At 52.0% G+C, this 15762-nt stretch overlaps 1 protein-coding gene across 1 annotated transcript in view; it reads right to left on the reverse strand.

Moving 5' to 3' along the window:
- CSMD2 (CUB and Sushi multiple domains 2) overlaps positions 1 to 15762 on the reverse strand; it is a 513762-nt gene that overhangs the window by 229033 nt on the left and 268967 nt on the right. The window contains 1 exon segment of the mRNA XM_057305507.1: positions 13552 to 13664. Within this exon segment, the coding sequence (XP_057161490.1) occupies positions 13552 to 13664 (113 nt within the window).

Here is a 15762-nt window from a genome sequence, read left to right on the forward strand (position 1 = left end):
GAAGGGAGGACAGTGAGGTCCTGTGATTTGGAAGGGAGGCAGCTGGAGTAATTGGGGAAGTTTGTTGGACACCTTCCCAGGTTTGTCAGGCCAAAGGGACCCTGCCTTTGCTGTAGACACCATAATGAGGCATCAGGAGGCACAGTCCCCAAAGGTGCTGTGTGTGACCCTAACAGGGATGATGCGGCAAAATCCTTCTTACCACAACTGGTGGGTTTCTGTGAGCTGCTTGGGCTAGTCCCATGCACTGCCTTATATGCATGTGCTCTTGATTGTCACATTCGTGTTACCCCAAAAACCAGGGCCCCCAGCTCTCTGCAGAGAGCTGGCAGACAAGGCATTCTATGGCTGGAAGTGTGTGTGTGTGTGTGTGTGTGTGTGTGTGTGCGTGTGTGTGTGTGTGTGTAGGCATCCAGAAGGAGCACCTAACTCAAATTGGGAAGGTGAGGCTATGGGGAGTAAGACACTAAACTTTAGTACAGAATTTTAGGGGGCACCAAAAACTCAGCAATCAAGACAAATAATATCTAAATCAAAACGAATGCATATAAATCAGAACAGTATTAGAACTTAAAGACCAGATCTGACCCAGCCCTTGTGTGACTTACTTCTCTGGCCTCACCCTCGTCCTGGCCTTCAGAGCCTCTTGTTATTTAAAATGTTATTTTTATCACAGATATTTTGCATTAATCTTGGTTTAAAAAAATACCACATTAAATTATTTAACTTAATTACTGAGCATTTCAGCAACTCCTTTACAATTTACGCCCAAGGCACATGCCTCTCTCATCTCAGCCCAGTCCCAGCCCTGGCATCAGGGAAGGCTTCAAGGAGGAGGTGATGTCTATACTGAGGCCTGAAGGCTGTGCAAGAGCCAGCAGGTGAAAGGAACAAGTGGGACTCACTGCAGCATTACTTACAACAGCCAAGACACGGAAACATCTAACTACCCATTAATGAATGGGTAAAGAAAATGTATACGTGTGTGCGCGCCCATACACACACACGCACGCGCGCGCACACACACACTGTGAGGTGGTGTGAAAGACGTGTTAACCAACCTGACTGTGGTAATCATTTTGCAATACATCCATGCACCAAATCATCACTTTGTACACCTTAAACTTACGCAATGTTAGATGTCAATTATATCTCGGTAAAGCCGGTAAAAAAAAAGAAAAGAAAAGAAAAGAAAAGAAAAGAAAAGAAAGGAAGGAGTGGGAGGGAAAGGAGGGGAAGGGCGCTTCAGGTAGGGAAGAGCCCGTGCAAAGTCTCAGAGGTGACACCGTTTGTAGGATTGCAAGGAGAGTAGAGATCATTAGTATCACTGAGTTCGCTGCAGAACTAATGCATTGGTACTGATGTGTTGCCAGCCACTCTGGGCATTTTAATAATTCATCCTTCTAGTAACCCCTGGAGCAAGGTACTATTCTTCCCACTTTCAAGGCAAGGAAACTGAGGCACAGAGAGATCATGTAGCTGTCCCAGGGCATCTGAGTGACCTGATCCAAACATGGGCTGTCCGGTCCCAGGGTCTTACTGCTGCACTGCATTGCCTGTCTCCGAGGGTAAGCGGGGTTTTCTGCAAGGTGGTGGGAGATGAGGCTGGAAAAGGCATGCAGGGCCAACCCACGAAAGGCGCAGTGCAATCTGCTAACGAGACTGGACTATGGATGGGAGGCAATGGGGAGTCAGCAAAGGACTTCATTTGATTTAGCATTTCCTATTAGGTATTTTAAAGGATCACCCTGACTGTTGCCTGGAGAATGGTCTGAGGGCAGCAATTCTGGACGTGGGGCGATCATTCATTCATTCAACAAACACACGGCTGTCTACTTAGCGAACTCGGCCATGCTGGGCCCTAGGGGTGTGACGGAAAACAGGGCAGACACAAGCCCTGCCTCCATGAAGCTTCCATTCTGGTGGGAGGCTCACAGTCATCTGGGAGATGTTTTGATGACATCCTGAACTGGGCAAAGACAGAGGGGATGGGGAGAGGCAGACAGATTTGGAAGGTGTAGAGCAGGAAGCCACAGGCCACCCTGAGAGTGAGCATGTCTGGAATAAAGGACAGGCCGGGATCTACTGAGGGTTTGGGCTGGGCACCTTGGTGCGCTTTCACTGAGACAAGAATGACAGAAGAGGAGCAGATCTGCAGCGTCACCAGTAAGATACGCTGAGTTTTGGGCTGCCTGTGGTACCTCTAATTACATACATCTAGTGGAAAGTGGCTACATGGGTCTTCATTTCAGAAGGAAAGTCTAGCATAGGAATACAGAATTTGGGATTCAGCTCACAGCTGATAAAAGAAGCCACGAGAAGGATGCGACCACCCACGGAGAGTGAGAGGTGTCAGTCCTGGACAGAAAAGCTAGGAACACCGGAAGGATCGGCAGAATGCTGGACTAAAGTCCCAGGACACATGGGGTCATAGAGTCTTGGAGAAGAAGGAATTTCAAGAAGATCTCCCACCTCGAATGCTGTGGGGAAGTTTAGGTGGGACTGACGAGCAAGTTAGGGGAAGGAGGTCACTGCTCATATTGACTGGCAGGAGTAGCTGAGTGCAGTGACAGGGCCACCGTCATGGGAGAAGAGGAAGATGATACAGGAAGAGCCGATGACTTTTAAAGGAGGCATTTCTTGGAAGGGAAGGGAGAGAGAGAACTTGTGGTCACTCATGAGGAATGTGGCCTAGAAGCTGAACATATTTTTTAAGATCGGAGAAACTTAACCATATTTAAAGCGAGGGAAGGAATCAGACACACACACACACACACACACACACACACACACACACGGGATATAAGTTAGCTGAAGATCCAGAGGACAGAAGGGATGACAGCCCAAGGCCCTCGAGCAGGCAGGATGGTGGACCCAGAGCACACTGCAAGGCTAGCCTGAGAGACCAGGAAGCTCCTTCCTGCGTGGCAGGAGGGAGGAGGGACGAGGTGCTCACTGAGCTTTCAGGTACGATGCAGGAGGTATGAAGGAGGTCCTGAGATGGCAGGGGCTCTAATGGAGAAGGGGTCCACTGGTCTCATGGTCTTTGCTGAAGGATGGAGTCTGGTTGTGGGGGAAGGGATATGACATTGACAAGAATGTCTGAAGTACTCCCCATGGAGGAGAGGAAATCACTGCCAGATGGATGGCCACCCGAGGCCCACGGAGGGTGGTGAGGACGCACACACAGGGCACCCACCAGCAGGGCCATGGGACTTGTCCCCGAAGCTACTGAGGGCATGCACCCATGAGCAAGTGGAGAGAGAGGCTCTAGGACCGACTGAGGGTTGGCTGGGTTTGGAGAAATGGAAGGCCACGAGGGCAGGGAGCCAAGGGTATTGTTAACAGAATGGCAGAGGTGTTATCCTCGGTGCTTACCTCAAGTGGGAAAGCGCAGGAGGGGACAGGGGACCACCAGGCTGAGGGAGGCTGATGCACAGGAGCAGAGTGGCTGGGAAGAGCTGAGGGGACAGAGGGCCGGCTCAGGCTGGGTGCAGGCTCGGATGTCAGAGGTGCCGGAGGACAAGGTCCGGCGGCAGCCAGCGTACAGCATGATCAGAGTAAGTGAGATCAAGCAGGCGAAAGGCAAGGTGATGGCAAGACTTGGAGTGGAGGGGAAGAGGCTGGTGACAATGATGGGAGGAGAGAGAGCCAGACATGGCTACAGCATGAGGTCAAGGGAGAAAGTGTGCACATGGCTGGAACGGCACTGGACAGTGAACCTCGCACCATTCCCTCCAAGGTGAAGTTCGTGGGGCTGTCTCTGGAGAGGGCTCCTGGGTAATGGTGTCCTCAAGGGGGAGTCAGGTTTAAGGGAGCAGTTGGTGAAGAGGTCCAAGGTACTGGAGAGGGGCATGCACAGGGCCAGGGCCAGGACCGGGTAGAGGGGAGAAGAAGAGCAGAGCAGGGTGGTTTGAGAGTTTGCAGCTCCCTCTAGGGAGGCAGAGGGGACCAGTGTCTGGCTTGTGTTCCTTAGACACCCCTTGTCTTTGTCTGGGCCTTCCCTCCAAGCCCAGTACCGACCCCTGCTGGGAGCACAGACACCAAGGCCACCGGCCTTCCTGGAGAGGGCTCCCTGTGCTCCACTGCCTGACTGAAAGGCACTTGCCCTTGACCCTCCTGGTCAGATGCTGACCAAGTTTGATGTCAGGGCCCAGAAAAACAAATTGATAAACCAAATTTTGACTTGGAGAAAATCATGCATGTAATTCCCTGTTATCTGGTTACTATAATTCCATTTTCTAAGTGTTTCTCTCGCTCTCTTCCTCCCTCTCTCCCTTTGTCTACAAAAAGCCAGCCAGCAGAAGGAAGAGGAGTGCTTCCGAGACGCTTGGAACTCCACCGCGATGGGCTTGCCACTCCGTGAATTTGCTCTCCCTTTGCTCGGCGGCTTTATCCCTATCATCTGTGATCAACCTCACTGTTTTCTCCCGGGTTTTTCCATTTCTAACACCAAAATGGAATCCTCTTCTATGACAACGTCTGTCCAGGAGGAACTGTATCATGTGTCTCTCTAAATTCACCATCTGAGGCACTCCGAGAAGAGCAGTGCCACTTGGAGGAGGAAGGGGAGTCCATGCATGGGCTGTGGCTTGCTGCCTTTCCAAATGGGCCGGACATCATGTGTCCCTCCATCTACTCACTGTCCCCTCAGCCTGGGCCACTGCTTCCTCTCCTCCCCGCGTCACATGGCCGACTCCTCGTGCTACGGGTCAGCTTAAGAGGCCACCTTCCCTGACCATGCATCTCAGGTGGTCCCCGTTCTCTTGCCGCTCTTGGCACCACACTTTTCCTTCATGGCACTGACGGCCCTTTGTAAGGATTTATTCACTTTATTAGTTACCGTTCTAGACACTGGGTGTACAGCAGTGGGAAAGGGAACAAGAATGTCCTCAAGATGCTTGCCGTCTGTGGGGTGTGAAGGACAAAATGATTCGCCAACTCATGCCCAGCTCCCCACTGGCTGCCAGGTTGGCCCCGCTTCCCCATCCACTAGAATGTCAGCTCTATGAAGGCAGGCGTTGGTGGTGCCTTATTGACTACTGTGCACCCAGCGATTAGCACAGGGCTTGGAACACAGAGAACGTTCTGTTCAGTGTGTGAGTCCAGCTTGCGCTGCGTTTACTGCATGGAAACTGTGCCACATGCCATGCTCAGCATTACAGATACAGAGAGGCCTGACCCACGGCCCCTGCCCTTGGAGAGTCCCAGTCGAGTTGGCACAGAAGTAGCAGGGAAATGATGAGGGCAAGGGGGGAGGTGTGCACCTGACCATACGGCCTTTGGGAGAGCAGAGGAGGAAGCTCCAGCCTCGGGCTGGGAGAGTCACAGAGTCTCAGCCACCTGGGAGGCAGCCTGTATCCTACCTTCCCCTCCCCGCCTGCAGCCTCACTAACGGCCTCAAGCCAGCTCCCCCCCACTAAACATCCCAGCGTGCTCTGGTCTCCGGACCCTCTCTCACAGCCTAGTCCATCCCCTACCAGGGTGGTGGCATTGGGCAAGAGGGGGTCCTCTGCCTCTTGCCTCTATTCTGTACTCTGCAAAGCAGGGTGAGATCACTCAGAAAGAAAAAATCCGATCATTACTGTGCCCTGCTTATGGATTCTTTCGTGGCTGCCTAGAACCACAGATTAAGTCCCTAACTGCTCGGCATGGCAGGACCTGGCCTACCCCCTCCCGTCCCAGACTTCTCTTTGGCTATCACCGACCTTGAGATTTAGACGCCCCCCACCCCACCACCCCCGCCCCGGGCGGCCTGTGGGGAGGCAAACCAGAGCAATGGCAATGAGCAAGGCTCTAAATCCTGCCTCCGACAAAGTAGGAGACCTTGGGCACATTTCTGATTCTCCCTGAGCTCTAGTTTTGTCATCTGTAAAATGGAAATGGCAATCACACCCACCTCACAGGGCTGTTGTGAGGATTTAATGAGTTTATGTATATAAGACGATTGTCAGAATGTCCGGCACGTGGCACGTAAGCAGTGAGCAGTAGGTGTTTCCCATCGTCATTATCACCCCGCGCCTGGCAGAGCCTGGCCGCCCGCACTCACATGGCTCTAACTTGGCACCTGTGTCCTCTCTCCCTCAATGAACACCCCCTGCTTGGCTGCCAGACGAAGAATCACCTTTAAGTGTCAGCGCAAGTGCTTCCCTATCGGGGAATCTTCCCTCGCATCGCTGGGCAGACTTCGGGGATCTTTCTCTCTCACTCCCAGCCCTCCCGACAATTTTCTGTTCCAGCTCCACAGCTGCAGCGCGTGGAATGTATTTCTCCCTGTTAAATGGCAAGTTTCTTGAGGACCAAGACTGGTTTTGAAATGTCTATGCTCCCAGCTTCTAGGAGGGTGTGACGCACAGAGGGGGCATTCAATACATGTTTGCAGGAGGAGGGGCGGGTAGAGGGACGGATGGAAGGAAAGAAGGAGGAAGGAGGAAGGAAGGAAGGGAGTGTAGCATGTGCAGAATAGTTAGAAATTCACTGTGGCAGGAAGTGACGGTGAAGAGAGAGGAGACCGCAGAGAGGGTCTCAGGGACACCGAGAAGAGCCTGGTTCAATGACTGGTGAGTCATCTATGTGTGGTCTTGGAGGCTGTCAGCTCCTCAAAGCCAAGGGTCCCATCTCTTCTGCCCTTTGTATCTCCAGAACCCAAGACAGTGTCTTACGCATACTGAGCAGCCCAGACCCATTGTTCAATTAGCATGAACTCCTGTCGAGCGACCGAGACATTTCTGGTGTTTAAGGCAAGCTCTGGGCATGCTGGATCTCACGGATTTCCTCAGAACCACATCCCACTCCGCTTTCCTGCTTCTGACGGGAAGGGCACCAGGCGGCAAGGGACACGGTGCCTCTGTCTCTAGGTGCTCTTGGTGTTTGCACATCTCTTTGCAAAGGTTGTCACAAATGGGATGGAGGCACGGCTGGATGAAGTGGGTGACGTTCTTTCTGCCCCATCTCCTTCCTCCACGACACTGTGGCGGGGGTGTCACGGCTGAAGGAGGTCAGGAGCCAGGGGTGAATGCGGACACGTACAGCATCACGGTTACCTCCGAGCTGTTTGCATTAACCCCACACTGGAGCTTGCTCTCTGCAAAAGCCCATGTATTTCGAGAGTATACCTCATGGACAAATTACTTCCTGCCAATATTCTCTTCAGTATCATAATGCCAGTTTCTTGCAGACTGCTGCTGTGCTTGTAGCCTGCCAGATTTTAATGGCACAGCATCCTCTGCCGCTTGCGTGCCGCCCCCGCCCCCACGGGCCAGGACACACTTGGGGACAGCGTGGATCCCACTGGGCTTTCCTGAGAATAGGCAACTGTTTCCTGCATCTAACGAAACCCCAGCTCCCAGTGCCTGAGGAAGCTTGAAGGGTCTCATGGAAACTCAGTGATTTAGGAACATGCCTGGGGTTATTCCTGGCTGAAGCTGGGAAGTTTGGGCCTCTCCGCTCGTGGGGATCCTGTAAGCAGCATAGAAATATGAGGACATGAATATAGAGGACTTGAGGCTGAAAATGGCCTCGCGCTTGAGGCAAGGTAGGGTCCGAAAAGGGGTGGAGCCAGCGGTGCTGGTCAGTTGCCCTTGGTCTTCTTTCTAGCCCGGCTCCAAGGCCATAGCTTCCAGGAAGCTCACCCGTGCCCCCAAGCAGAGTTAAGTTCTACGGAAGTGGATGGAGGCACCACTGGCGGAGGGCTAGTCTTGCCCGTGTTCTCCCTACTTGCTCTCAGACTTTATGTTCTCTCTCTCAGGGATATCTGACCAACTTCTTTTCATCCTTTATGCAAGTCTCATTTTCAGACACTCCGCTCCTCCAGGGAGCCTTCCCTGATGCCCTTAAGCAAGCTTAGCTGCCCCTCCTTGATATTTCCCCATCTTCTTGCACTTTCTCCAATCTAAGGAACATAGGCTATGGCTTAGGTGAAGGCACAGATTGCCTTCTTGTCCTTGTGGCCCCCATGTCCTGAACAGTGTCTGCAACACACAGTAGGGACTCAGACAACGTTGAATACAAGGTGACCTCATTTCCAACATGAGTCCCCACTGTTGGGCACCCTTTCTGCATAGTTTCTAACGCCCCGCTCCTTCATGTCTCCAGGGTCAAGGTCTCAGCTCCTTCCTCCTCTGTGCCAGCCAAATCCCCAGATTTAGCATTAGGCTGCCAGATTCCAGGCTCTGAGTCAGGAAGTGAGGAGACTCCCAGATTGATGCTAAAACTTGTTAGCAAGTTGTATGTAATTTTATAATGTTTCTGGTAAGTGCTAATTGCCTGTTCCTTAAATATTTCTTGTTCTACTGGGAAGCAAAGCAATTGCAACTATGAATGCATTTCCTACAGCTGGCTGCCCCCATGGAGGGGGACTGAATTTCTAGGCTCCGAGTACTCAGATTTTGATGGCGCCTGAGTCTCCTCCCCCACCCTGACCTGTGATGGCGACAAGCAGAACTGGAAGAATTTCTAGAAAATAAATCCCCTAATTTTCCCACCCAGGGGTTCACACTTTTAATGAGGGGGGAGGGGTGATACTGCAATGCCACCTGCCTGCCCCAAGGAAGCTTCTCTTTACCTGAGCTGGGGCAGAGGGTGTATTGATGATGATGGGGCCAGGAGTGCCCGGGAGCGGTCTCTGCCCACAAATGCCTCATGCCACCTATGGAACATCTATATCGCAGCTACCCCTCCCATCGCTGAGCCAGGGTGTCTATCCTGTATGGGATCCCCCAGAAGCTGGATAAAAGGAGAACTAGAATGGGGATGGAGGTCATTCTGAAACTTTGGGCAGGTTGGGAGAGGAGCTGCACGCCTCAGGAAGCAGGGGAGGGAGGAGGCTTTTAACTGAGTGCTTCCTAAAAGCCGGCCCTGTGTTGGGAGGTTCACTACACCAAGCCCTTGGAAGACCCCTGTGACGTCAGTGTTCATCAGCCCCTCTTCACAGGTGAGAATACATAGGCTCAAAGATGTGGAGGGACTGGCTAAGACCACACACACCGCAATGGCACAACTCGATTACAAATTGGGTCTGTCTGACCCCAAAGCCATGGGGACGGTGGAGAGTGCCCGGCTCCTGCATCCGAGTGCTGGGAAGCTGAGAGGGTGTGCAGGAGGGGTGCCTGATTGTGCTTGTGTAGACAGTCATCGCGACTTAATCTGAGAGCTTTTCTGAGCGCGTGCTGTGTACCAGGCACTGGGCTCAGCCCTGCAGGCTTGAAGAGATGAACACGCTGTATTTCTGCCTAGAATGCGTTCACAGGAGCCAGAACGTGGCTTGGAATTACCATAAATAAAGACGGTGAGCTCAGTTTGGATGGTGTTAATAGACTGTATATTTGTGCCTCCCCCAAATTCATATGATGAAGTCCTAACCTTGAATATGGCTGGATTTGGAGATGGGGTCTCTATAGAAGTAATAAAGGCTAAAGGAGGCTATAGGGTTGAGGCCCATATCCGATAGGGTTAGGGTCCTTATAAGAAGTGACACCAGAGAGCTTGTGCTCCCTCTCTCTCTCCATATGCAAGCACCAAGGAAAGGCCATGCACGGACACAGTGACAAGGCTGCCCAGACTAGAAGTTGAATCGGCCAGAACCTTGATCTTGGATTTCTAGCCTTCAGAATTGTGACAAAATAAATCTCTGTTTTAGGTCCTAGTCTATGGTATTTTGTTATGTCCACCCCGAGCAGACTATACACGCCTTGGGTTTGCGGTATCTGAAGGAGAAATGTATAAAATGTGTCACAGGGAGACCAATATGCAAATGGGGAACAGATTTGGAAGTCACCAGTGTTTAGGCTGAGATGGAAGCCATGGGAGTAGATGCAATCCACTGTGGAAGGTTCTAGAAAAAGAGGACAGAAAGCTGAGGAGAGACCCAGGGAAGTGCCTGCTCTGTGGGGGCTGTGAGGGGCCATGCAGGAGCCGTGGGGGAACAGCCAGAGGGGTAGCAGAAGCCCAGAGAGCAGAATGGGAAGTCACGTCGGGATGCCAGGGGACTTAACTGACCCAGCTTTATTCACAGTAGAGGGGCTCTTCACCATGAAGGCAAGAGACGGATGGCTTTTACCTTCAAATAAAAGGTCGAAGGTGGAAGGGACAAGACGGGGAAGGCAGGCCCATCCCTACACAGGTTCTTCTTCCCTGCGGACGAAGTGCAAACTCTTTCTGAGGCCTCAAGGCTCTCAGTGACTTGGATCTCCCTCCTGCCCCTTCTGCCTCCCCTCCCTACACTGCGGCCAGAGAGAACCATCTCATTTCTCAGCAAGTCTGGGGAGTTGGGGCCCCAGGTGTGGAGTGCAGGTAGGAGGCAGGGACCTAGTGCCAGGCCACCTGAAAGACAGGCAAGCAGCCATGTGTCCCCTGGCCAAAGAGGACATGCCCCAGAGTGGGGAACAGTGCTGATCATGGAGGGCTTAGGTGCAAAGGAACCTTAGTGACCCCAAGGGAAGATGCCTCTCTGTGCCAGGCACTGTGCAAGGAGCTCCTTGGGACCCCATTTCACTTTCTTCACAAGGTGTGAAAGTCACCACTATTGTTTCCATTTTATGAGTGGGAAATTGAGGCTCTGACAGACCACAGGACTTGGCCAGTCCCACAGCTGGGACCATGCTGGGATTCACCAGGTCTGGTGCAATTCCAGAGTCCATTCCATCTTCACAGAAACAGCTGCCTCTGTGAACAGGACCCACGTAGACCCTTGGGTTAACGATGTACTGAAATGCCCAGACTCTCTTCCTAATCTGTCATGAGTCCGAGGAGAGGTCTTGCTGACGTCTAGTCTGTGACTAGCAGTCCCACCGTGGATGTTGTTCGACTGCTTTAGTTTTCTGTTCTGGTCCATGATGCTCCCTGCTGTAATCCCAGCACCCAGCATCATGCTGCTCACGTGACAGGGTCATCACTACTGGCTGGGCGAGGTGGACACATGGGCTGATGAACAAAACCCCAACTGCTAGTAACGTGGAGCCTGGGCTCGTGCCATATGGCCCGTGTGACTGCGGCAAAGCGCTGGCTTCTAAAAGATTTTATAAGGAATTGGAATTCTGTGACTTTGGAGACCCCTGGTAGAGGGGGAACATCATGGGCTTTGAAGCCAGAGAGACATGGAGTTGAATCGTGGCTTTCCCCGGTCCCAGACTTCATGTGACCCCAGGCGGGACACTCCACCCTTCTGAGTTTCAAATTCTTCATGTACAAAAGGGCAGCCATCGGCTAGGTGTCACACTGAATGAGATGAGGCAGAGTTTCTCAAACTGGTGTTTAGCTACTAATCCCCTCTTAAAAGAAAGCTTACAAGGAACAGAAGAGAAGAAAGGAGAAGACATGGAGGCAGGATCAGAGCCTGCCCTGCTGGGCACCCCCTACCCGACACTGGTGGTCCCGGAGGGTACCCCAAGTGTTTGCGTGACAGTGTTTGAAAACCTTGAGAGAATTAGCATAAAGCTTCCGGCACATAATGGGCGTTCAATGTTCTGTCCCTTTCTTTTCCGGTGAAACCATGCCAAACAAATCTAATTCCTCTTTCCTACATGACAGCCCTTCAAATATTTAGACACAGCTCTCAGCTCTCCCCTGAGTCCACTCTTCTCCCAAATGTACTTTCAGGGGGCTCTCAACCTTTCTCACAGGGTTTGACTTCGGCCCTCTCCCTGCCTGTCCCCACAATTAAGCCCGATTCTCAATGTCTGGTCAGAACGACAATAAAGCACCACTAACTCCCTGGGGTAAATTCTAGTGGCTCAGTTTTTGAACCCTCACAGAGGACTTGCTATTTATTCCCACTTCTTCTTATCCTGGTGACTTAGCCAGTAGCTCTGCCCTGTTGAGGTCTTTCTGCACGTTGTTTGCTGACTGCTGTACTGGTGTCCCTTTCCGGCTCATGCTATTTATGGCTTATCCAAGCCATCGATAAATATGGACAGATTAAGGGCAGGTAGGTGGTGCACAGGATCATTCTGGAAACATTTGCTGCTGAACATCCAGGGAACTTCAGACATGGGGGAAACTTTTCGAAACTCTGAGTCCAAATCCGTTTCCATATTCCAAGTAGCATCAGAGCTTGGCCCTGAATTGGGGGTCTCATGATTTCTCTCTGCTGTCCCGCCCCCCAGCTGTGTGTAACTCTATGTACCCAAAGAGCCATTTGCTTAACCACCTGTGTCCTCACTCGTTAGTCACCCATAATTGAAGTTCTTATTTTCACCTCCTTGACCACAACTTAACTCTTCACAGAAGCCCTGTGACCTAGGGTGTATTATTACCTCCATGTCCCAGATGAAGAAACAGAGCCCCAGAGAGGTTCCTTGACCTGCCATAGGGCTAGAAAGGGACAGAACCAGGAATGTAAACTCAGTACTTGTCACCCCATCGGTCCTCTGGCTGCCATTCTGTCTCCCCTCGACACATGCCTCCTGTTCTTAGAACAGGACCTCCGCCGTCCTTGGCTCCAGGACCAGGAGAGAATAGATTTCTGTTGTTTTAAGTACCCCCCAGGGTGTGGTCCTTTGTCAGAGCAGCCGGAGGAAACTGACAGGCCTCCTGTATATCCAGTTTGGAGACAGAGTACAGGTCTTGTACAGGAAGAACCCCTGGTCCCTAGGGGTGGGGTCACATTGAGCAGAATAAGAGCCTTTTGGAGTTGTTCCCCCAAACTTGTCTCATGTAGAATTATCAGGTCTCTGGATGGGGGTGGAGAAAGACCTTCTGTCCCTCATCCCCTGCCCCCTGTCTCTTGGAGTCATTTTCAAGGCTCAAGGCTCATTTCTTGATAGAGCCTTTCCAGATGCCGCACCCAGGACGACTGCCCCCTTTCTCTGTGCTCCCACTGGCTGTTTGTCACAGGTATCTTGCTTTAATAGTAGCTTATGTGTTCCCTCCTCTGTCCCACCACTGGAGTGCAGACTCCTTGCAAGGGCTCAGATCTGACGCGTTTGTTCCCCAAGTGCAGGGCTAGGCTCTGCCACCTACCAGACCTGCCAACCAAATGCTTGGGGGATGGCTTCTACTCCCCTTTCTGTGGGGATTGGCATTAGCAGTCATCACCAATGCGAAATCTGACAGAAGTGCACAGACGGCTGATAATGGTGGTGGTATCTCCTGGACTCAGAGTTTGCTGTTCTCTTAATGCTGGTTCCCGGTGAGATTCAGGTCACCCTCATTTGTATCCTCCTCAGGCCACCAGTGGTGTGTGTCTGTCCCTAGCCCCCTGCATAGTCACTCAGCATTATGACACCCAAGTATGGCAGCTTGGGAAGCTCCAAAAGTCTATGGGGTCTTCTAAAGGGCTACACAAGCCAGGTACAAATTGCAGATGAAACTAACGTATGTGCCTGGTGCTGTGTGGCCTGCGCCTCAAGTGATTTATCCCAGATAATCCTCAGAACAATCCAGGAGGTCCACTGGCCAAAGGCAGCTGAGGCTCAGACCAGTTGAATAATATACCCAAAGAGAGGAGGCTAGTTCGGGACACAATCAGGATTTGAACCCAGGGCTTGCTGGCTCCACACCCGGACCCCATGTCTGACTCCAGAGTGAGTGTACCAGCCCCTCAGCGGCAGTTACCTTCGTAAGAAGCCTTGAATCCCAGGGAGCTGCCGCTGCCATCGGTTTGGAAGAGGAGCCACATTTGGTGGTTGGTGCTGACAATGAGATCTGGGACCGACGTACCTGTCAGGCTGTCAGGAAAGCGAGATTTAGAGATGTGCCCCCCCCACAGAATGACTAGGAGCCCTACCCTGTCAGGCAAATTCGGGCCCCACAGTGTTTAACACTGGAGCCCAGTGGCATGTGCTCCAGCAGCTGGGAGACTCACCACCTCTCCCCTCCGGCCACAGGTAGGGCTTGCATTTACCCATGACCCCCCTAGCCCACAGCCCTGGGCTTGAGAGGGAGACCTGTGTCTTTGCTTTCTCAGGGGCTGGAGTTAGCTGTAGCCAGATCTACTGAAGGGGGGGTCTACACTCCTGCCACCTTTGATCTCTCGTGTCAACTACTGCAGAAACTCGTTTCCCCAGTTGGAGCCCAGCCATTCCTTTTAATGAGACCTCTCTTTCCATTCCATCCGGAAATACCTGCTTCTACATATGAAGCAAGGCTGGAAGTGCAGCTGTCACACTCCAGGACCACGTTCTTTCTGACGAACAGAGTTTAAGCATGGGGAGGATTCAACTCACATTTACCAAACACCTATTCAAGCCAGACAGTTTTCCATCCATTATCTTATCTAATGACCCCAGGAGCCCAGTGAGGTAGGGGCTGTGTTCTCCCCACTATATAGATGAGAAGACAAGGGTGCAAAATGGGCAGTGGCTTTCCCAAGGTCGGCCTGATAGAGAGCAGCAGAGCCAGAGTCCACTGCAGAGAGGCTGGGCTTTCCAGAAGGAACCTGGCTTCCTCTTGCTGCTGAGACCAGACAAAGCACCGGCATACAAGGGGCGGGGGAGGTGGTAGCTGGTGTGATTGGATTAATGGGTCTTAATCTCTGCTCCACTCTGGGGTCTCAGAGCTTGGGGTGGGGCACTGCGTTGGCTGTATGAGATGATGAGCACAGTGCAAGTGCTGTGGGGGTGGGGGTGGAACAGACACCTGGGGTGCATCAGCCTGGCCCGTGTGACATTGCCGGGCTAGGGTGCTGGCATTCCGTAGTGAGTAAGGATTGAGGCCAAGCCAGGGCTGGCTCCTGACTCTAGCGTGGCAAAGTCCATTTGACCCAATTATGACAACAAAGAGTCCAACCATTCTGCATGTGTTTCCCTGAAGTTTGAGATGGATGCTGGCCTACAGAGATCTGAGGGTGGTGGGAGAGCCCCTGGGCTGTTATAGAACTTGAGAGCTCAGTCAGAACTTACAGAGACCGGGGTGTAAGCCCTGGACCTGCCATTCATTTGCTGTGGGGCCCTGGGCAAGTGGCCGAGCCATTCTGGGATTTTTCATTTCGTGTTAAATGAGGGGATTGGGTTATAAGAATCTTTCTGAATCTGCTGTTCTAAGGTTCTCTCTCCGACAGAGCACACTGGGATTTTGTCCTGGGACGAGACAGAACCTGGATCCTAGCCTTCTGAGCACACCAAGCGGAGGCACCATACAGGACAGGTGAGTGATGGGGATGAACCAACGAGGAAGGGAGTACGATGGCTAATTTTATATATGATGGCTAATTTTATGTGTCAATTTGGGCCACCCAAATATCCAGATATCTGGCCAAACATCATTCTGACTGTTTCTGTGAAGATGCCTTTGGATGACTTTAACATTTAAACTGGCAGACTGAATAAAGCAGACTGCCCTTCCCCATATGGATGGACCTCATCTAATCAGCTGAAGGCCCGCTTTGAACAAAAAGGCTAACCCTCTCCCAAGTAAAAGAGAATTCTTCCTGCCTGCCTGACTTCCATCTGGGACACTGCTCCCCCCCCCACCCCGCCTTGGACTTGAACGGCAACTTCAGCTCTTCCCGGGTCTAGAGCCTGCTGGCCTTTGCATTAAAACTACACCATCAGCTCTCCTGGGTCCCAGCTTGCCGGCTCACCCTGCAGATCCTGGGGCTTGTCAGTCTCCATTATCACGTGAACCGATTCCTTATAAAAAAATCCCTGGCTCTCTGTATATCCTATTGGTTCTGTTTCTCTGGAGAACTCTGATTAATACAGTGAAATAGGCTGGGGGGAGGATGCCCTTCAGGCTCACGTCCCATTCCTTTCTCCTAAGAGATTCCAAGTCCCAGCCATGTTACCTGATTCTGAGGGTAACGTCGTGAGTCATTTAACTGCCCTG

The sequence above is a fragment of the Ursus arctos genome, unplaced genomic scaffold (assembly GCF_023065955.2).
Source record: "Ursus arctos isolate Adak ecotype North America unplaced genomic scaffold, UrsArc2.0 scaffold_32, whole genome shotgun sequence".
In the NCBI taxonomy this organism is placed as follows: Eukaryota; Metazoa; Chordata; class Mammalia; order Carnivora; family Ursidae; genus Ursus; species Ursus arctos.